The sequence below is a fragment of the Camellia sinensis genome, chromosome 3 (genome assembly GCF_055761805.1).
Source record: "Camellia sinensis isolate YWXY chromosome 3, ASM5576180v1, whole genome shotgun sequence".
Lineage (NCBI taxonomy): Eukaryota > Viridiplantae > Streptophyta > Magnoliopsida > Ericales > Theaceae > Camellia > Camellia sinensis.
Window position 1 is genome coordinate 43,323,842 of NC_138963.1, and position 23,659 is coordinate 43,347,500.

Below are 23,659 nucleotides of genomic sequence, written 5' to 3' on the forward strand. Positions count from 1 at the left end.
TAAGTTAAAATTTTTAAATAATGTTATATAATTTTTTTTAGGAACAAATAATTTTTACGTAATGAATAGATAATTATCTATAATAATAATAATTACATAAGAAAGAGAAACGTTAATTTGGCTGTAAAAATTATTATTAATTAGGTGATGTAGAGTAGTAATAACTTAAAATTAATAAAGTAACAAAAAAAATTTTGTTCTAACTTTCAATTTTTAAGTAAGAATAAGAAATTGAAAAGTAAGGAACAAAATTTGTGATAAGAAATTGCTATGGAAGTTTTCTCATCATTTTGGCCAGGAACAAAAATATATATATATATATATATATATATTTTAGAGATAGGGATATGACAAAATAGAAAAGTCAGATAATTGAATTTTATGTCGGTGTAGGCCTGCTTAATATTTTCTATGGGTGACCCTTTAAGTAGTATACTAAAGTTTTATTAACAAATTAAAAATCTAACTACTTAGAATGTTGACCCAAAAATAAAAAATAAAAGAAAACTTTAAAATATGCCATTGATGCCACATGCCCCTACGATAAGAAAAATTGGTTTGACTAAATTTATGCACTAAATTCAAATGTAATCGTGGTTAAATATAAAAAGTATAGTTTACTTGAATTTCTTGCCCCATTTACGGTTGAATTTCATTTTCGAGTTTTTCCTCCTTAAAATTCATGACATTCCCTTTTATAAATTTGATATAAATAAATGACTTTTTAGAAGTGATCTACACAAAATTGATATAAACATTAGAGGTCGAATAATTTGATCCACAAAAAATTAGAAGTCAAAACATTACTTTTTACCTCTTTGCCAAAAGAGGCCTTCCAAGTTGTCATGGAAAATGCTATTATGAAAACATTTGATATAAAAAAAAAAAAAAAAAAACAAATTTGTTTAGGAATTATGTTTGAAAAAATTAAAATATTTGATTTATAAAATGAGTCATTCTCGATAATTTTTACCCACTTGAATTATCCAATTGACTTATTCTCTATGTGCCTGCATTATGTTTATTCAATTAAGTTATAACTTTTTATGATAGTCGGATGTCTGAATCAGTTTACGTATTTATCAACTAATCTTACAATCCACACCAAACGTCCATTCCACGTAGATCCGACAAATCTCAATTATTGAAACATACTGAGAGTTCAACTTGAGATCTGAAAGGAGCATACTTAATTTTTAACACATAATGAGAGCTCTTTAATATTAATGAAACTCAAGTTTGATTCGCTTCAGGTCGATAATTTTTTTATTATGTTATTTCCCTAAGTTATTTCCTACGTTATTTCGGATGAGGTTATTTCCCTAAGTTAGGGAATAATGTCATAGGAAATAACCTATCAAATAACTTTGTCATTAAGGTCCCTATTGGCAGAGGGAATAATGTCAATAAAAATAACTTCTCTTTAATTGTCCACAAATCTCACTAATTTGACCACCAGTTATAAAAAATGACGTGAACAATGTTTGAAATTAAAATTAAGTACAAGTCATACAAAATCAGTCAAGTTATTTGAACTCAATGAAAAAAAAAATAATTTTATAGAAAAAGTTACACTATGATTTAAGATTTTTGTATGACTTGTCCAGTTTTGTCCAATCGCACTGAATAAATACAATACTTCATACAAATTATAGCATAAAATTATATGAACAGAAAAATAAAAGAAGAATCTTCGTAATGTCTTCATATTCAAAATTATTGATATATCTTTCTAGGTTACAAATCACGCTTTTAAGGAAATTTTATTTATACAAAAATTTTGAAGTAATTATTTTTTTAAAGTAAATCTGATTAAGAAAATTTGATTTATATATAACCATGCTGTGATTAAGTAATTCTTTCTATCTTCAGAAAACGTGGTTGCAAACCACGGTTTTACTGTTGACCCGTGGATAATAATCACTTCTAAGCAAAATGTAAAAATTCAACAAAGAATTCAAAATCAGCACTCATTCTTGTTTGTCACAGACACTCACAAATACTCTCTCTATCCCTCTCTCTGACACACACACCCACAACACTCACACTCACATCAAACATATAGGCTTTTTAATATATATAAATTTTATTTTGTAAAATTCATACCAATATTTTATTATTATGTATATATATAATAATAATTGATAATAGCAAATAATAATCAACTATATAAAATGATTATTTTTTTACTTTAATTCTTAAAATGTAAATTTTTTTTTTTAGGTAAATTACACTGACACCCCTGAGGTTTATTTGAAAAAAAAAATTCATTGGAAAAAAATAAAAATAATTTGAAAAATAAATTATTTAAAAAGATAAATTAAATTAAAAAAAATTAATTATTCTAAATTTTATAAAATAAAATTTATATATATTAAAAATTATATATGTTTCATGTGAGTGCAAGTGTTGTTGGTGTGTGTGTCAGACAGAGAGATAGAGAGAGTGAGTGTCAGTGTCAGTGTCTGTGACACGTTTTTAATTTTTGTTCAAAATGTGTTTTGAAAACACGTTTTTACATATTTTACTTACAAGCGTGGTCACGAATATGTATAAATCAAATTTCTTTATGTATAAATCAAGTTTACCAACACTTTATAATTTATATAAGGTCACAACCTAGGGTCATTTCCCAAAATAAGTCAAAATACTAATTCAATTCCCAAACTAAGTCTAGTTTTGAAAGAATTCCCAAAATAAGCTAACTCGCGGTTCACAACCACGATTTCAACATTTCTGGGCCTGTCCCGCGTAGAATTTGGAAAATCTTAAAGTCATGGTTACAAAACGCGATTTTGATTAAGAAATCGCGGTTACAAAACGCGCTTTTAATTAAAAAAAAATTATTATGAACTCGCTGTTCTGAAACACGATTTTAGCCAAAAAAATTTTTCTTCTGAACTCGTTGTTATAAACCACGATTTTAGTCCAAAAAAATTTTGTTCTGAACTTGCTGTTATAAACCACGATTTTAGCCAAAAATATTTTTCTTCTGAACTCGCTGTTATAAACTATGACTTTATCCAAAAAAAAAAAAAAGAGACTTGTGTACTCAAAACATATATATTAAAATGTAAACAAAGCATCACTTATGTTGTTGGTAGCTGAAGTGGTAGTGCAATGGTGATGTCGAGGTAGTTGTTTGAAAATTGAGTTTTTTGAAAATTGAGAAGGAGTTGGCGTGGTTTGAACCCACGCCTCTGCCTGGGCATCACCATTGCACTACCACTTGAGCTACCAACAACATAAGTGATATTCTGATCACATTTTAATATATATGTTTTGAGTACACAAGTCCTTTTTTTTTTGGATAAAATCGTGGTTTATAACAGCGAGTTCAGAAGAAAAAAAATTTTGGCTTAAATCGTGGTTTATAATAACGAGTTCAGAACAAAATTTTTTTTGACTAAAATCGTGGATATGTGCATACCTGATGAGAAGTATCGACCATACATATGATACACTTATCTAGGTGTCAAGTGTCTGATATGGTTACTTGATTTGTTTTCAAGAATCCATGTAACACAGACATTTTTGATAAATTTTAAATTACAACTTCAAAAGTAAAATAACAAGTCCTTATAAAATTAAGATGTTCATCACACAAATAAAATTATATTTATTTAATGATTACAAATGTTGTTACTTTCTAATTTATACAAAATTAATCCAAAATTAATAAAGCTGTTTTTTGACCTAAAATTTAGCTGAATTACATTTAATGTGCACAAGAGCATGATCTTAATCATAATAAGTAATGTAAAAAGCATAGCATAAGAGGATGATGTTAATTTTTTCATAAGTTGTAAGATGTATTTCTTAAAAAGCTAAAAAATCTAAACCATTATCATTATTTTAACTCATATCTTAATTAAAAAATCAATAATGAATGTTGTATTATAATTGATGATTACTTAAATAAAGTTTTTGCGTCACAAGTAATTATAATTGAATGAGTATAATTTCATATAATTCTTTTACAAATACAAGGAGATATAAGTATATTGTTGCTATTTTAATATTTTTTGTGTTAATTGAAGCAAGTATATGGAGACTGTTCCAATTATTTTCTACTAGGGGGGAAACATAATTCGGGATCCTGATGAAGGCGTAGCATATGATGCTGAGCCGAAAGGGATATATGCGGTGCAAATTGGCACCACGCTTAGCAATTTGGAGGAGATGTTTACGTCAAATGTGGCAAGTTACGGGGAAAGTGTCCGATTGACCTTCAAATGTAGATATCCTTATCGCCAGTGGCAAGCACACAGCAAATACAAGATATTACCGATCAATGACGATGAGGCGTTGAACACCGTATTAAGTATCGGTGCAAGTTTTCAAGCACCAAATTGTTTGGAAGTCTACATTGATAAAGAGATTGTACACAATATCCCGAACATGACACATATGGATTCTCGTCCGTTCACTACATTGCTGACGCATGGAATTGACACAACAGCGTTTCAGTCTCCTATGTATGAATCAGATCAATGTTATCCACTAGGCTACACACAACAGTCATTTCAGGGCCATGGTGTAGAATCAAGTTCACGTGGTGGATATGGTTATGAATTTGACAGTAACACACAAGATGTGCCGACATGCAGCCATCATACCACTTCGGTTGAAGTTACTGGTAATATGGCTGAAACAGTAAACGAGGTGCAGTTTGCTGACAATGACATGTACGGTCCTGATGTCGCCCTAAACGATGATGACAATGAAATGTGTGAGGAAGAAAATTTATTAGGCGGATCAGATGATGATGATGATGAAGAATATGATGCCCAGGCTCCCGTTGAACCTGAAAATGCCCTCATTCCACCTAGAGTTGAAATCCCTTTCTATGACAACATTCACATGGGTGGTGATTTTGACATTAGCACCCGTGATGTCGTTCCCTGTAACCGGATCTGGAGTGCTGAAAATCCAGAGTTGGACAGAGGAATGGTTTTTGTTGATAAGAAGCAACTTCTATATGCTGTGAAATTGTACCATGCGACAAATAATCGAGAGTATAAGGTCGTAACCTCCAAGCGAGACCTTTGGGTGTCTGCTTACAAGCACGACTGCAGTTAGTGGTTGTGTGCATCTCTTAGTAGGAAACATGGTCTTTTTGAAATAAAGCAGTACAGGGGTCCTCACCATTGTTTATACCCACGAATGAACAGGGACCACACTAATATTAGCTCCAGTTACATTGCTTCTCATATTTTGGGACAAGTTGCGGTTAGTATAAAAAATAAATGTTTATATATACATACATATTTGTTTGTTTATAGTGTTCACATCTAGATAATCCAACTCATATTTGATTGTCGTATGCAGAATGAACCTGATATGCCAATTAAGAATGTCATCGAAGATATAAAAAAGACCATGAACTATAGTATATCATACAAGAAGGCGTGGCATGCAAGGGCAAAGGCAATTAAAATGGTATTTGGTGATTGGGATGAATCATACAGGCAATTGCCTAAATTCATACATGCATTACAGACATCTAATCCTAGCACCATCGTGACATGGAAGCATAGATATACCGGGCATGCAACCATTATACCCGTCTTCCACTTTGTTTTCTGGTCTTTCAAACCCGTCATCGATGGCTTTAGATATTGTAGGCCTGTTATAACTATAGATGGTACATTCTTATACGGTAAATACACTGGTGTGTTACTTGTAGCAACGATTGTCACTGCCAATGGCAAAATATTACCGCTTGCATTCGCTGTTGTCGACAGGAAGAGTTTGGAGTCTTGGTCGTTCTTCATTCAAAATATCAAGGAACATATTGTCATGGACCGACAGGGAGTGACTTTGATATCTGATCGAGCTGAGAGTATTTTAGCTGCTATGAGGCGGCATTGGCTGAATCCCTCGCTCCAATTTGTTGGATATCATCGGCACTGCCTTCGACATGTTTGCAGTAACTTTAACACACATTTCAGAAATAAGGAGCTCAAACAACTTCTGTGGAAAGCAGGGAGTGCTGATCAACGACGAAAGTGTAATGGTTACTTAGATTAGATACAGGCTATTAACCAAGAAGCCATCGATTGAGTCCACAAAATGAATCCTGAGGACTGGGCCCTTGCATATGACGGTGGATATCGTTGGGGGGTATTGACCAGTAATGATACAGAGTGCTTCAACAGTGTCTTGAAAGGTGCAAGGAACTTACCTATTTTAGCAATGGTTGAATTCACATTTCGACGACTCATCAAATATTTTGACGAGATGGGAGCTCAAGCTGAAACAGATGTACGCAATGACTTCCAATACCCTAGAGAGATGCAAAGAACTATGGAGGAGGGTATCGCAAGAGGAAATACTTTCAAGTTGATATCGTATGACAGGTTAGTTTATAATGTGAAAAAATTGTTATTATTATGTTGTTAAGTTAATTACATCTAAAAACATGAACTTGATTAGTTTGTTTCAATATTATCTTATAGGCCCCGCCGTATATTTGAGGTGCAAACATCTTTTCGCCGTGGACGAGGTCGCAATAGACAGATTGTGCGGATGAATCAACCCACGTGCAGTTGTAAGAAATATGAGATAAGACACTATCCATGTTCTCATATGCTCGCTGTAATGTCTGAATGCGATGACAATCCATTCCAATACGTTGATCCAGTATACAGGCTTCTTGTATACATAAGGGTTTGGGAAACTAAATTCAACCCAATATCGCATGAAGATTATTGGGATGATCCGCAGTGGACCTTAATGCCTAATGACCTTCGTCTGCGAGAAGTAAAACGGGGTCGTACATCTATGGCTCGTATTCCGAATAAGATGGATATATCAGACAGGCGTTTGACAGCTCGTTGCAGTGAGTGCCACCAGACAGGTCATGACAGGCGAACATGTCCAGCGCGACTTGGTCGATGAAGACTATGTAATACTTACATGTTGTAATATATCATTTTGAAATTTTTCATTTATAATAGATCATTTAATTATGTATTTTTAAATTCTTTATTTGTAAACGGGGTCGTACATTTGAAGTGTGTATTACAAAATGTGTACTTGAGTCAAAAATGTGTAATGCAAAATTAAAAATGTGTACAATTTATTCAAACTTTTATAATTTATTGAAAATGTGTACTAGTTTTTCACGGAGTACTTGATTCGAAATGTGTATTATAATATTCCATACTTAATCACGTAGTTCTTCTACCATTTCAAAATTTCATATTTTTGAATAAATTAAATATCGAATGCTGCAATCATTGTTCACATTTTATAATTTAAAAAATTTACAAAATTTTAAAAAATTAACCTATTATAAATTAAAATTTTAAAAATTGGAATGCTGCGGTCATTGTTCACAATTACAAAATTTTATATGTATTTTGCAAAATTTATAATTTATTCAAACTTTTAGCATTACAAAATAAATATTTCAGTTTTGTCAAATATGCCATAAATGTAATCATTAATTTCGAATTGCTTCCGTGTAAGTGGCACATAAATTTGTCTTTTTCTCGAACCCATAACATTTACTTCATTGTATTTTACATCGTTCAGTACAAAATCAATAATTACAGTTTTCTCTGTTATTATGCTATGATTAAATGAGCTTTTGATATGGATCAATAATTTCAGTTGTACAGGCTTCATGGCACATGTACCTGAGGAGGTTCCACTGTTGAGACAGACACATTGGGCTGACAGTATGTGGGACCGTCGGGTATGCAATAACGTTTGTTGCACTTTACGGCTACAATTAAAATACATTGCATTTTGTTGTATATTTCGGGATAATGTTATTATTTGAATTGGTAATTCTGTTGTGCAGGATGAGGCACGCACCGTGTTGACATGCCGTCGGGCAGATTCTGGATTGTGGGAGCATCCATTGGACCATAGAGTCTTGCAGTATCTATTACGCGCGGGATTCTATGGTGTGTATCGTATCGAGCACATTCGACTGAACCACGCACTCATCACTGCTCTCGTTGAGAGGTGGCGCACAGAGACTCATACATTCCATTTCCCGATCGGGGAGGCCACCGTCACGTTGCAGGACGTATCCGTCCTATATGGTCTTCGGATTGATGGCCGAGCAGTTACTGGAGTTGACTCTTCTGTCGCGACGAGGCAGTGGATAGCCCTATGTGCTGAGCTATTGGGAGTAGCACCTACACTAGCAGATTTACAGCCAGGTAGAGTGAGGGTGAGGTGGCTGGCCGAGCACTTTGCTCATCTTCCAAATCATGCTCCAGATGAGTTGGTACAGCAGCATACCCGAGCATATATTCTGTGGCTTATTGGGGGGGTACTTCTCTCTGATAAGTCACAAAACCTGGTCAAGCTGATGTACTTGCCATTGCTGAGAGACATTGAGGAGATTGGGCAGTATAGCTGGGGTAGCGCGGCTCTGGCATGGTTGTATAGGATGCTATGTCGAGCAGCTCAGGTGGGTACGAGGGAGATTGGAGGACCACTTGTGTTGCTACAGGTTAGTAACAATTTTATTACATGTCAATTCATATTTATAGCCATATATCAGTATTGTAATTGTGTTCAAACTATTACAGATTTGGGCATGGGAGAGATTGATTCGCATTGCCCCGTCTAGGCGGCAACCGGTTGGTCCTGGTGAGCTTCCTATGGGTGAGGGGGACATGCAGTTGCCCACCGGACCGCGAGGTAGCCGGTGGAGGGTTGACATGGGCCACGAGGTCGTCTCGACCCACATAGTGGTAGTTTATAGAGACCAGCTGGACCGGATGATCGAGGGCGAGGTATGAACTTTTTTTATTGCGTTTTAGTTGTCTTCTTCATTGTATATGTTTTGAGTTCACGAGCAAAATTTAAATTATTTGTCGTCATTGTAGTTTATCTGGCAGCCTTACGCTGGGGTCCTCGATACGCTCCCCGACTACTACCGACTAGGTCAGGAGATATGGATGGCGAGAGTGCCACTTATTTGTTTTGACGTGGTTGAGTGGCATCTCCCCCATCGTGTCCTCCGACAGTTTGGTCGGGTGCAGTCCGTGCCGGATCGGTTCGACACTGAGTGACAGTTGCACGTCACTGATAGGCGTGGCCGAGTTGGCACTGACTGGCGTCTATTTTATATGCGATATATACAGTTGTGGGATGCCCGCCGGGACAGTATTGTACAGGCTGACTACAACGATGAGGTGATCCCCTCTTCCGACCCTTACATGTTGTGGTATCGGCGACATACACACCTACTAGTCGGGAATCCGAGCCACGTGTCTGAGTCTGGATATCAAGGAGCTGGCCCTTATCTTGAGGCATTGGTGAGTATCATATTATGTGTCAGATAATTATTAAAATCATACTTGATTTACTTTCAGTGAACTGTAGCCTAATAATACGTCTGAATGTTTGTTCAGGTGGCTGGAGCTGGAAGGTCGTTTCACTTGGCTGAGGACGCCCATTTGAGACGTGATGCGCAGCATGCCTTGGAGGCCGTTGCAGAGATCCGGGAGTTATTGTACCAGGCATTCCAGCTTGCCCATCGGGGAGATCGTTTGCATTTCGGCCACTACGGTGTACACACTTCAGCAGCTGCTCCAGACACATCAGCGCCGTCCACGTCAGCGCCTTCCACTTCAGCGCCTGCCACATCAGCTCCTTCGACACTGCCTTCGACCCCACCACATACTACCCCATACATATCTACAGATTCCCTCGACGTACTTCTTACGCAGCATACTGGCATACCTTATGTGCCTGACCCTGATTGGACACCGCCTCGATACATGCATGACGTTGTTACCCCACCCACCCAGTTACCACCACCAGACAGTTCGACCGCGACCATGAGTACACATGATGCAGTTCTCACTAACATCTCCCACGTTGACGTTGAGGGCCATATTGAGCCCCCCCAGAGCACGCGGGAGAGACTGAGGTTTTGGTCGTGGCGGACGTCGCGGCAGAGGTCGGGGTGCGGGCAGAGGCAGAGGTCGAGCTCCAGTTACAAATCCTGATACAGTTGCACCAGATGATGGAGTTTCACAGCTCACAGCAGTATCCGATCTTTTGCCACAGCCAGGATCAGGGGCAGCACATGCAGTAGAGGGGGAGTCACAGTCACAGGCTCCATAGGAGCCAGATATTCAGAGAGTCTACCGCAGGAGACCGAGGAGAGAGGTCCACGATCGGGGTTGTGGGACTGGGGGCAAGTTAGGGCATTAGCAGGTGTGATGTGGAGTGTATAGTTTATTTTATTTATAGTTTTTGTTATAGTTTTTGTATATCAAACTTGTACAGATGATGTAAATGTGTCATACTTATTTCTTCGAAAAATATAATTTCACAATTTTTTATTCTTACTTGTTTTGATGATTTCCATAAAAATGAAAACAAAAACAGGAAAAAAATGATAAGAATTGATAGGATTTTATGATTAAATGAGATTGGAGGACCACTTGTGTTGCTACAGGTTTGTAAAAATTTTATACAACAAAAATCTGGGAAAAAAATGTGAACATTGCATAATGGATAGTTGTGGGGAGCAATATGAACAAAAAGGAAACAAAATAAATATCTAAACAAACACAAGTATTTCAACTATCAATCGATATGAACTCATACCTTGTTCATTAAGTATCATTATTATATTCCACATCAATAATGCATGAAATCATGAAAGTCTAGTTCAAGTAGCGTTCTTCAAAATAACAATAACGGAGAGAAAGTAAAGGTAGAATTACAATAAATATTCGAAAATAATTGAAATATCTCCCTTCATTGATAAGATAAGTCGTGGATAAGCATTAAAAATTGCATGCATTACAGAAATGGTTTGGGCGTTCATCCAAACAATTTCATTCAGTATCATCATTATCTGACATCTTAATATCAGATTCATACATAACATCCATGCCCCAGGCATAGTACTGGTGTGCATCATCCATTAACCCATCTTCGGCACGCTTATTTGCGGTCTTCATTAGTCCGGACCTTTGCAAACGTTGGGTCATGCGAATAACCTCGTCGCGGATACGATGCAATGCCCTTTGCAACAACTATGGAGTATCAGTTGGCATACGCATGGCTAACCGGCGAGGAAATTTAAGATTAACTTCACGACATAGCTCAACGAGAACGTTTGCTCGAGTTTTGCGAAATTCCCACTCAGCTCTCATGGTATTGACAGTGGCACTTGAGTAACGCAGATTTGGATTCATTGGGTATTCAAATTCATCTCCATCTGCAACCCAATAGCGACCCATTGCTGAATATAGATCAACCACCGTATATCTCATGATGATATCGCTCGAAATAGCTGTAAAACTTTTGTTATGGTATGATGCGATATTTATACCATATATACACATGGTAGCTGTATGTATGAAATTATTGTAATCAACTATGCATCAGAGTTGTCACGTCAACTTTTATGACCTGAACAACTATGCATCAACTTGATAGGAGTTGTCACTTCGACTTTTATGAATTGCATAATTTATTGTTATTCCAAAACAAAAAGTAAAAACATAAAAAAAAAAAAATAAAATAAAAACCAAGCTGATCAACCGACTAAACGTCTGAAGTAGTCAAATTTCTCTGCCTGAAATTTTTTTTAAAAAATAAATGTGAAATTACAATTTCAAAATCTTTAAAATCTTTTTAAATTCTTTGAAATATTTATTCAGAAATTTGTTTTACTTTTTAGGTGTATTGACATATTTATTAATTTATTGTTATTTTGTCATGACACCCCGTCAAAATTTTAATAGATTGCATAATTCACAAGGGCACCGTAGGTATGGTACGATAATAAATTGTAGCTCGGCGCGGTGATACGTCCAATATTTGTCAGTGATGCTCACCAATTACTTGAACCGGTGTTATAATTTGGATGCTTTGTTTTTTCCTCAGATGCTATGTGACTTTGTGCAGCGATGCAGTGATGCATCTGACTTTATGCAGCGATGCATGTGACTTTGTGCAGTGATGCAGTAATGCATGTGACTTTCTGACTTTGCCATGATTATATAGTTTGTCACTTTTTTCCTCACATTACGTGATGCATGTGACTTTCTGCAGCGCAAGTAAATGTTTATTTTTTTTATCACATTGCAGAATATACAAAAAGAAACAAAAAATGCAAACAGGAGAAGGATGACTCTGAAGTTCATTAAGTGAAAATAAAATAAAATATAGGTTGTTTATGAAGAATATTAGTTTAAAACAAAGAAAATTTAAGGATTTAATTTCATTTATAATTTTTTGAAAATACCAATTTGTATTGAAATCGTCAATTCCAAGTCACTACTTACTGTATTAAAAAAGTAAGCATGAAAAAACAGTTTCATGGGGCGATGTGACAACTCACTGCATATTGTTTTATTTGACAACTCACTGCTCCAATATGAAGGGATTGCAGTGTCATCCTCTGTCCTACAATGATGACTTTATCTGACAACCACGTCCGTGACTACATCACAGGTACACAAAGTCACAGGTACTCAGGATTGTATGAAATGAAAAGCTAAAAAATAATATCACGGGTATCACTTTTTTCATAGTACTCCAGCATGCATTATCGTCACTAGATCATCTCTAGTTAACCCTCAGTATGATGTCTATAAATAGCGACAACCCCAGTATAATGTTTGTTCAAGTCATAACAATAGTAATATATCTACAATTACTATTATTATTTGTTTGTTTATTTTAGGAACAATGTCTTCAAGAGGTGCAGGAAGTTCACGCCAACAAAGAAATCCGAAAGTGTGGCTGCTACCTCCATTTAGTTATGACTACAAGAGCGAAAAGTACTCGAGTCCGAAGGATTATTATGCTGGTATCCGAGCAGAATGGGCGTTCAGGGTAACGGAGCAAGAAGGATTGTTTAATGATCTACGTAACTTTGGGACACCGGTACCTCATCGTCGTTCATTAACCATGGCTTGACGAAATGTCAGTGACTATGAAAAAACAGTTAGTAGAATTAAGAAGGAGAACAACAGAATGTTGATGCGAAGATGTCGACATTTCATGCTTCAGCTAGCCACCGAAATGGCAGAAGCAAGCAACAGAGATTTGAAAGTGATTGTCCGAAATAATGTCTTAAACAATGAAAAATATCTTTCTGACTACTACATGTCAGATGAGGAATGAGAAATCAAACACCTTTATCTTTCATATATATTTGTATGTTGTCTGGAGTGTAAGACAATGTTGTTGTTCATCTAACGTACGGATGTATTTGAAGTATTTGTTTAATGAACCTGAAGTTTATGAAATAACTACATTTATAACAGCACATTTATTAGTTCATGACTTTCTTTATTGAATTGCAATGAGTTAATGAATGCTCTGGATTAACAAATGGATTAATGTATGTTGAATTATGTGAATACTTAAAACACATAAAACAGAACAGGTAGCTCGGTGAAAAGCTTTCTTTAACTGGGGCTCGTGAAATAGAGATCCTGTATGTAAAGAATTTCAATCTCCATCGGGAAAGAAGAAAGAGTCGCCTTCCAATTCCTGGAAGTCCAGTCAAAATGATGACTCTAGTAAGCAATTTAAAACTCAATTGGTTTACCTCAACACCAATTTGATATATGTGTGATTCTCAATTCAGAAAGTCACATGACAACAGTGAATTCACTAATTTACCCTACAGTGAGCATACCCTTATTTTGTGGGTATATGCAGATGGACTGTCAGGTCATGTGACTTGGTGCACACACTTTGGTTTTCTCAATTTTTTGCTCGACTTTTTTATTACACTGACAACTCATTTCTTATTAATATATGTGTGATTCTCAATTCTGGATTAATGAATGGATTAATGTATGTTGAACTATGTGAATACTTAAAACACATAAAACAGAATAGGTAACTCGGTGAAAAGCTTCCCTTAACTGGGGCTGGTGAAATAGGGATCAATTTACAAAGAATTTCAATCTCCATCAGGAAAGAAGAAAGAGTCACCTTCCAATTTCTGAAAGTCCAATAAAAATGATGACTCTGGTAATGAATGAGGGGTTGACAGAAAACTAAACTCGGTGAAACGAACTACCGCCTTCAATAACACATAAAACAGAACAGGTAGGTCTGTGAAAAGCTTCCCGTAACTGGGCCTCGTCAAATAGGAATCCTCTACGTAAAGAATTTCAATCTCCATCAGGAAAGAAGAAAGAGTCGCATTCCAATTCCTGGAAGTCTAGTAAAAATGATGACTCTGGTAAGGAATAGGGGGTTGACAGAAAACTAAATTTCGGGGGCTGGACAAACAAGCTCAAACCAGGCGGTTGGTCTAGTTGGGGGACTAATAAAGTTCAGACAAACGAACTACCGCCTTCAATAACACATAAAACAGAACAGGTAGCTCGGTGAAAAGCTTCCCTTAACTGCGCCTCGTCAAATAGGGATTCTCTACGTAAAGAATTTCAATCTCCATCAGGAAAGAAGAAAGAGTCGCCTTTCAATTCTTGTAAGTCCAGTACAAATGATGACTCTGGTAAGGAATGGGGGGTTGACAGAAAACTAAACTTCGGGGCCTGGACAAACAAGCTCAAACCCAAGTGGTTGGTCCAGTTGGGGGACTAAGTTTAAAACCCAATTGGAATTGTGTAGAAACTAGAAATTGACGATTCTCTTAGTATAGAAACTAGAATTGTAACCAATTCTAATGATGCTGATTTGTTATTTTTCGGATTTATACCCAAAGAGAACAACACTTCTGAAATTACTGTGTAACACCAGTTTTCCAGACAGATTTGAATGCACCATGATATTCACAAACATTGGTGGCCAAGTACTCCTACCTAACCCACGTTTCACTCACAAGGTCCACCATTATTTTAAAATTGATTTCAAAAGTTGAGATTGTAAATGTTTCCCAAAATATTACAAATCGAATAATCAAAAGTTGATTTTAAAATAATTCCAAATGACAACAAAAATTCAAATAGTCATACTTTTCCCGTTGATAGAAATAGTAGGTCATAACAACGAATGATGCATAGCTACGTGAAACACAACATTGCCTACATAAGCTTCATTTTTTCAAACATTGAGTAGTCAAATCGTGAAGAGACTTGTCAGTATATGCAGATGGATTGTAAAGTCATGTGACCTGGTGCACAGGCTTTGGTTTTCTCGATATTTTGCTCGATTATTTGATACACAATGACAACTCATCTCTTATTGATAAATGTTGGATTCTCAATTCAGAAAGTCACACGGCAACAGTGAATTCACTGATTTACCTTACAGTGAGCATGCCCTTATTTTGTCAGTATATGCAGATGGATTGTCAAGTCATGTGACTTGGTGCACAGACTTTGGTTTTCTCAATTTTTTGCTCGACTTTTTTATTACAATGACAACTCATTTCTTATTAATATATGTGCGATTCTCAATTCAGAAAGTCACATGGCAACAGTGAATTCACTGATTTACCTTACAGTGAGCATGCCCTTATTTTGTCGGTATATGCAGATGGATTGTCAAGTCATGTGACTTGGTGCACAATATTTCCTTTTTTCTGGTTTTTCATTCTACTGACAACTCATACCTTGTTTGTTTATGTGGGATTGTCATGCAGGGCCATATTTCTAAAGCTGTTCATAACCAACTATATAAACGACTAAAGGTGAAGACACAACCTTACAACTCATTTCGCCCTACGAAATTATCATTCATTTGTTTTAAAAAATTAGCATGGCTACATGGTTCATGGGAGGGAGTGGGAATCGCAGAGGTGGTAGGAACTTGCAAAGGGGTGACAGTTCACAACGAGGAGGAGGAAGGGGAAGTGACGATGCTGAAGATGAAACACCATTTGCTTCGTTAGATGCCTCTTGTGCTTATCATGATAGGTTTGGGAAGCGACATTTTGTCATGCCCAAGTACTATCGAGATCCATGTGGTTTGGTGGAGGAACCATCAGATAATCAAACAGGATATGGTTTAGCAAACGCTAGACTTCTGAAGTGGCCCGCACTATTTATAGAGCGAGTCCAAATAGAAAGATTATGTCGGGAAAATCGATTGAAGGTGCCAAAAGCACGTTCTGTTGAGATCCAAAAGGAAGATCCTGATAATGTTGATCGACTATGTGAAAGACTACAACGTGAGATTTCTCAAATGAACCGTAGGTTAGCCGCGATATGCAGCTATACATAGTTAAGAAGGATGCCCAGAAGAACAAAACAGAACCAAATGATGCAGCTATCAAGGGTATCATGGAGGATTCTCAGCTTGTCTCTGATGCTGAGCTTTTGGATTGTTCAGACTCTGAGCCACCTACCGATTTAAGCGCGAATTAGGTGTTAATGTCTACACTTCGGCAATATTAGGTCATGCATTAATATGTAATGTCTGTGTTAGAGTAAGTGTTTCCGTAATGAGTTGGTCAGATTGTCTGGCTAATATTTGTCTGTCTAACTATTATGTTTATCTATGTATTGTGTGTTCAGTTCATGGTGTCCACAATGTATTGTTGTTCGAGACTTATGTTTGTACTACTTACGTATTTTTGTGGGAGACTTATGTGTTTTTTCCTCAAGGTTTTATGAATTACATTATCAGCTTCTAATCCAAAACAAAGACAACAGGAAAAAAAATATTATTTAAATGAAAACGACTTTAGTAAAGCCAAAACCAATTTCTGAATAACACATTCTAACCCAAAACAAAGAGAAGAGAAAAAAATAAAAAATATCAAAATTTACATAAAAACGGCTTTAGTAAAGCGAGAAGAAATTTATGAATTACATTATCAGCTTTTAACCCAAAACAAAGACAACAGAAAAAAAAAATATTATTTAAATGAAAACGGCTTTAGTAAAGCCAAAACTAATTTCTGAATAACACATTCTAACCCAAAACAAAGACAAGAGAAAAAAATAAAAAATAACAAAGTTTACATGAAAACGACTTTAGTAAAGCGAGAAGAAATTTAGAAATTACATTATCAGCTTCTAACCCAAAACAAAGACAACAGAAAAAAATATATATTATTTACATGAAAACGGCTTTAGTAAAGCCAAAATAAAATTCTGAATAACACATTCTAACCCAAAACAAAGACAAGAGAAAAAAATAAAAAACTTTACACGAAAATAGCTTTAGTAAAGTGAAAAGAAATTTATGAATTACATTATCACCTTCTAACCCAAAATAAAGACAAAAGAAAAAATATATATATTTAAATGAAAACAGATTTATTAAAGCCCAAACAAATTACTGAATAACACCTTCTAACGCAAAACAAAGAAATAATAATTAAAAAAAATTGACATCAAAATGGCTTTACTAAAGCTCAAAAAATTTATGAATTACATTATTACCTTCTAACCCAAAACAAACACAAGAAAAAACAAAATAAATTTACTTTAGTCAAACAAAATAAAAAAAAAAAATGTTGAATTACACATTCTAACCCAAAATAAAGACAAAAGGAAAGAAAAAAAAATTAATATGAAAACGGTTTTAGTAAAAGAATTTTAACTAAAAAAATTATTCTGAAATATATTATCACCAAAATAATGACAACATAAACAAAAGAACGAAAATTTTTTCTTTAAAGTTCAGTAAAATTGAAATTAAAAAAAAATTTACGCTAAAAGCGCAGTTCATAAAAAAATTTGGCAAAAACCGTGGTTCTAAAGAGTGAGGTTAGAAGAATTTTTTTTTTTCATAAAACGTGGGTTTTGATGAACTCGTGGTTACAAAGAGCGAGTTCATTAGAAATTTTTTTTTGATAAACTCGTGCTTACAAACAGCGAGTTCAGAACAAAAATCATTTCTGCTAAACTCGTGCTTTCAAAAAGCGAGTTCAGCGTGGGATGAAATCGTGCTTGTGAAAAGCGAGTTCAAAAGAAAAAAAATTAATTAAACTTGCGTTTTCTAACAGCGAGTTCTTAATTAAACTCGCTTTTCGTAACAGCGAGTTTCAATTTTGGCAAGTTTCAGGCGACAGGGGTGGAAAAGTGTTGAACTCGCGATTGTGAACCGCGAGTTAGCTTACTTTGAGAAATCTTTCAAAACTAGGCTTAGTTTGAGAATTCCCTTATTATTTTGACTTATTTAGGGAAATGCCCCTCTTTTTCCTTTTAAACCAATAGAGTGATAAATGTTAATGGATTTTTGTCAATTAATTAAGTGTCAATTAATTATAACAGGCCTGATTTGGGATCTTTAGAAAAAGTCAAAAAGTTATCAAAAAAATTATCACTATTTACAAAAAAAATATAAAAAAATTAATATACATAATATTAAAATACAAATCAACTTCACGTCATTCTAGGTACTAACGTCAAAGCAAACATAGTGAACGGGGAAAAAAAAATTTCATATATATATTCTCTAAGTTGAATGGTAATGTTGGGTCCATGGAGGCTCATCACGGGTTTCGTTTTGATAATCCGAACCGTTAATATGTAGAAATCGTCTAGTACTATATGCCTGTAAAAAATCACGTCTATCGGATATCACTAACTACATGATCAAATCAATTTTGTATAAAAAATAGATGATATTATAGTTAACAGTTGACAAAAAAACTAACACGATCAGATAGCTATCGATATCCAATCAATGTGATTTTTTTACGAGCATATATTACTCGACGAATTCTACACATTGAACGGTTCCGATTAACAAAACGGGACCCATGGTGAGCCCCCACGGACCGAACAACACCGTCCAATTAAAGTTCGAAAATGAGGCAATCTTTTTCCATCTCCTAACCAGCAGACTGCGTTGCCCAACCTATACGGCCTAATTACTAACTTCTCCAACACACTTATTTATACAATTTTTTAATACACATTTTTTCGTAAAAAGTCAAAAAGTTAATCCAAACATCCATATTTTTTTCCTCAACTTTTTGATCTAAAAAGACAAAAAATACACCTATATAGGACACTCCAAATAACTCCTAAGTGAGTCATTATTTGACACTTAATTACTTGACAAAAATCCATCAACATTTATCACTCTATTGGTTTAAAAGGAAAAAGAAAATGAAACGAAAGTTTTTTTTTTTTAATTGGATAAGAAAAATGAGAAAAAATTAATAGCTATTTGTCAATATATGTATATACATTAGCCCATTTGGTATCGCTTATAAGGTTGACTTTTATAATTATAACTTTTTTTATTATTAGCTTAAAAGATTTTAAATAAGTTATATCGCTTATAAGGTTGACTTTTATAATTATAACTTTTTTTATTATTAGCTTAAAAGATTTTAAATAAGTTATAAATCTATTTAGTACAACTTTTACAATTTGTTCGGAAAAAAAAAAAATTGAACCTACTTAGTAAAGTAGTCACATAATCTTTTTGTTATACAAATATTTAACGGATTATTTTGTCCATATTTATTTAATGGTTTCAAATATGATTAAAAAAAAAAAGTTACAAATTGTAACTTATGAAAATCTCAAATTTGTTTTGGCCAAATACGCTAAAAAAAACAAACAAGTTATAATCTAAAATTGTAACCAAATACAACTACTATGCAATTTTTTTAATCAAATAAGCTAAATAAATTGCCTTATAATTCTATCAAATGAGCCCATTAATTTATTTATTTATTTATTTATTTTTTGAATTCATGAAAATAACCCATTATTTAGTTACCCATAAAAAGTGAAATAACTATAATTAGTGTAATTTTCCTCTCCTAAAAGCCCTTTCCTTTCCAAATTGCTTCGCTTCATTTTTTTGGAACTATAATATTGAAAATGGACATCAGCCTTGGTAGTGGTAGGCAATCCACCTTGCACCTTACACCTTACACCAATGTTAGCATGTCTCCTCAAGAAACTTGAAAAACAAAAATAGGCCCAAATGTCTCGTTAGGTAGGGCTTGGACCCAAGATTGAACTAATTATCACTCAATTTGGCTCTCTTATATGTATTATAAAAAAAATTAAGCTATCACCTAGTTTAAAACTCATTTGAGATTAACTCGAAAGATAAACAAGCTGAGGTTACTTTGAAGCTCATAAAGCGTTCAAGTCAAGTCTGACCACTTGACTCATTTACAACCCTAAGCATGAGCCGTGGCATTGCCACCTCTCTATGCTACTAAAAGAAGCCGATAGACTCTTGCAGTCACAAACCATATTGCCTACATCAGAAAGATAATCTGCAATTCGCCAATCTTATTGCTCTTAATCAGCTAATATGCTTCTTACATCAATTAGGAAACTATGCGAGTCCATATATATATATATATATATATATATATTATTAGAAAATAATCAATTTTGCTGGAAAAGCTTGCATGATACAAGTTAATGGGAGAAAGAAAAACATGTCAAACTCAAACCATGATTTAAAGCAATCCACATTTTGTTTTTGAAATAGAAATCAACTCTTTAATCTCTCTGGATGAAGACATCTCAACATGAAATACATTGTAGTTCAAGCTCTACAAAAGAAACATAAAGCAAAACGATTTGGTTTTCCCTTTTTTTTTATAATTTTTTTTTTATTTTAAATTCTAAAAAACCGAAACAGATACAGATGAACAAGAAAAAAGTTCACCTGTAAAAGTGGTGCATTGAACTGCTACACACAGCTGACATCAATAGCCCCAGTAATCATTTCGGATTTCATCATCAAACTTCTTCTTTACCTCTGGATGCTTGGAGAAATATTCTTCTGCTGTCATGGTACTGATCTTATTCTGTTACATGATAAACAACCACCACATCAGAGACCAAAATAAAGAAAAATGAGCAAAGAGATGAAAAGAACAGAACCGACAGTTTTACATTACCTTCAACTCTTGGACTTCTGCAATTTCTTTCTCCAACCTTTCAGACTCCTTCAGAGACTTCTTTTCTGCTTCTTTCAGTTCCACCAACTGTTAACTCAAAAACATAACGCTATATTATATGTTTCTCCTTTTGCAAAAAGACCAAGCTCTATTCAACCAACAGGAAACATTGAGTTCTCACCAGGGCTTCAAACTTTGGTTTGTATTGAGGAGTAACATTGTCTACATACTTTGGGATTTCAATGCCTACAGAGCAATGAACAGTTGAAGAATGCACATTCAAGACAAAAGAAAGTCCAGAGAGTGAGAGAATTGAGTCAGTGTCAAATTCCTTTTGTTCCAATAAAATAAATTTCGGCCACTGGCTATTATAAATCATGATCCTATTGTTACAAAGACAAAAGATCTCTAATCACAATTTTCGGGCATCTTATTTATTTATTTATTCATATCATTTTCATTTTCATTTTTACCTTTGGTTTTCATTTTTTCAAATTCTCACAAACAAAAATAACAATGAAGTCTGAAACCACAATCTATACCCTTTTCATGTTATAGGATATATAGTAGGTTAGTGTTGCAATTTCCATATTAGGTCTATGTTTTGTGGGATTTATAGGCTTAGTGTTATCTGTTGTACTATGTAATTTGGATTTCATTTCCAAAATATGAGCTGTGCACATTTGCCAAACGCAATGCCCTGCTCTAGCGGGTCGTGAAATTTTGACTTTCCCCATTCCAGCAGGTCCCACTTGAAGAGGACCTAATTCCAACTCGAGCATAGACATCTCTATTTTCCAATAGCTAGTTTCCCATATACCACACTCACTCAATAGCCACTCGAGTGTGTCACTTTATAATTGGTCCACATTGCAACCCAATGCAAGTCAATAGCCAGTGCTTGAAGCCCACCCAATGGGCGCTCAAGTGGGCAGCCGAAACTTGGCTTAATTAGGTTAAATTTCTAGTTCTCTTATAAATAAGAGCTTAGTTTCTCATGCACAAGTCACTACGCAAATTGAGGGTGAAAACTTAGGTTTAATTGGAATCCATTGTTTTCCCATCAATGAACTAGAACTTTGTGAGATAGTGTTTCATGATTGAGTGTTTTTATTAACAAAAACCAACACATTTTAGTTGCATCACATACCCATCCAAGGCCAATATGTAGGAGTTGCAATAAGCAAAGATTCGAGAGAGGAGTTTCATGGAACATTGGGATAAAGAGAGTTTGCGGAGTCAGAGCCACAAAGAGTGAAAAGTAAAGCGAGGAACTTTTGCAGACCACTTCTAATGTGAGGTATACTGGGATTGGGCTTGCAAGTCCTCTCATCTTGAGTCTTGTAATCTTTTGATTTAGTCCAATAAATATGAACTCTGAAAAAGAAGTCCTTTCACAGAAGTGCGTCTCAGTATGAATTGGACATCTGTGCGCAAAACTGCTAAGGGTATATAGTTGTTTTTGCGCCAGTGTCTTTTTACATCAGAATGTCAAGTTTATTCAGTTTGTATAAAACCATGTCAGATTTCATTTGGGCCAGTACTTCCACAACACACAAAGTACCCTACCAAAGAAACACTGCTCTTAACTGGTAGCCTAGAAACAAAGTTTTCATTCCCAACTGGTAGAATCAGCACAATTATCTTACTCCAGTATCTCTTCCACACAACAACAAACTAAATTACTGACAACAGATGTTTGAAGTTCAAAATCTTAGGAGACTAAACAAAACAGCATTATCCATAGAAATCTAAAGAAATCCAAAGGGATTACATTTACATATTTCCCTTAGTAGCAAAAAACTCCTATGGGGGCCTCATTCTAGAAACTCATTCCACCCCTGCCCCCATTCCCAACCTTAAACTCTTCTGCTTTGTGCAACTATTTGTATTTCCTTCCCTTATATGTATTTATCTCCTTCCCCACACAAACCACTAATCATCTGGCTGCAGCCATGTGCACACAACACATGATTGTTCTCCTTGGAAGACAGTAGGAGCATGTTTGAGGTTTATTCTCTATTTATTTATTTATTTTTATTTTTTTTGAGGTTATGCTGGAAATTCGGTTATTAAGGCCTTGATTCAGTCAATATTTTAGGATCTGTTTTTCTATGTAAATATGGATAGTAAAAGCTGTATAAAATAAGGAAAAATAGGAAAGTAGAAGCTGTCAAATATTAGCTTTAATTAGTTTCCTTTTCTGTTGTAATTGCTCTATTTATAAAGGAGAATCATGTTCTCATTCTCATGTAGATTAAAAATATATTCCTTCCTCATATTTTCTGAGTTGGTATCAGAGCAAAAACACAGCAGCCCTAAAACCGTCGTAGTCATGTCGGAAGTCACGTCTGAAACCACTTCAACCCCTACCGTTGCCATTCTGGTGAAAACGTCCAACTCTCACTTTGTCCAAATCACCACCATCCGCCTAAATGGTGATAACTTTCCCCGCTGGTCGCAATCCGTCCGGATGTATATCCGCGGGCAAGGAAAGATCGGCTACATCATGGGTGACAAAAAGGATCCTGCTGTTAATGATCTGCTATTCGACATTTGAGACGCTAAAAACTCCATGGTTATGACATGGTTGGTCAATTCCATGGAGGAGGATGTACGCTCTAATTACATGTGCTAGTAGCACAAGAGTTGTGGGATAATGTCAGTCAGATGTATTCTGACCTAGGATATCAATCTCATGTTTTCGAATTGACTTTGAAGTTGGGAGAGATTCGTTAAGGAGATGATTTTGTCACCAAATATTTCAATTCGTTGAAAAGGTTGTGACAGGATCTTGACGTCTTCAACACGTACGAATAGAAATCAATTGACGACTGCAACCACCACAAGAAAACTGTGGAAGACAGCTGTATTTACAAGTTTCTTGCCTACCTCAACATT

General features: G+C 35.1%; 2 protein-coding genes across 4 annotated transcripts in view; one reads left to right on the forward strand and one right to left on the reverse strand.

Moving 5' to 3' along the window:
- The first annotated feature begins 6,075 nt into the window (after positions 1-6,075).
- On the forward strand, positions 6,076-9,251 carry LOC145821459 (serine/threonine-protein phosphatase 7 long form homolog). Its single transcript, XM_082917981.1, has 6 exons — positions 6,076-6,353; positions 7,621-7,705; positions 7,814-7,893; positions 7,981-8,476; positions 8,556-8,762; positions 8,856-9,251. The coding sequence occupies exons 1-6, from the start codon at positions 6,076-6,078 to the stop codon at positions 9,039-9,041; spliced, it is 1,332 nt and encodes a 443-aa protein (XP_082774107.1). The 3' UTR covers positions 9,042-9,251.
- A 1,307-nt stretch (positions 9,252-10,558) lies between these two features.
- Positions 10,559-23,659, reverse strand: part of LOC114269854 (ATP synthase subunit d, mitochondrial) — an 18,908-nt gene continuing 5,807 nt past the window's right edge. The window contains exons 3-6 of one of the 3 annotated variants that reach the window (XM_082919634.1): positions 20,940-21,004; positions 20,759-20,845; positions 20,524-20,665; positions 10,559-11,209 (exon numbers count right to left, since the gene is read on the reverse strand). In XM_082919634.1, coding sequence (XP_082775760.1) covers positions 20,564-20,665; positions 20,759-20,845; positions 20,940-21,004 — 254 coding nt within the window. In that variant the 3' untranslated portion in view covers positions 10,559-11,209; positions 20,524-20,563. Of the gene's footprint in view, positions 11,210-18,161; positions 18,430-20,310; positions 20,408-20,523; positions 20,666-20,758; positions 20,846-20,939; positions 21,005-23,659 lie in introns of those variants that run through there. The other 2 variants (XM_082919636.1, XM_028211204.2) reach the window with 2 other exon arrangements.

Excerpts from the sequence above, each read along its gene's own strand:
- LOC145821459 (XM_082917981.1), top strand. The coding sequence starts at position 6,076 with ATGAATCCTGAGGACTGGGCCCTTGCATATGACGGTGGATATCGTTGG. Across the intron at positions 7,706-7,813 it reads ACAGTATGTGGGACCGTCGG|GATGAGGCACGCACCGTGTT; the intron begins GTATGCAATAAC and ends TCTGTTGTGCAG. Across the intron at positions 7,894-7,980 it reads TTGGACCATAGAGTCTTGCA|GTGGCGCACAGAGACTCATA; the intron begins GTATCTATTACG and ends TCTCGTTGAGAG.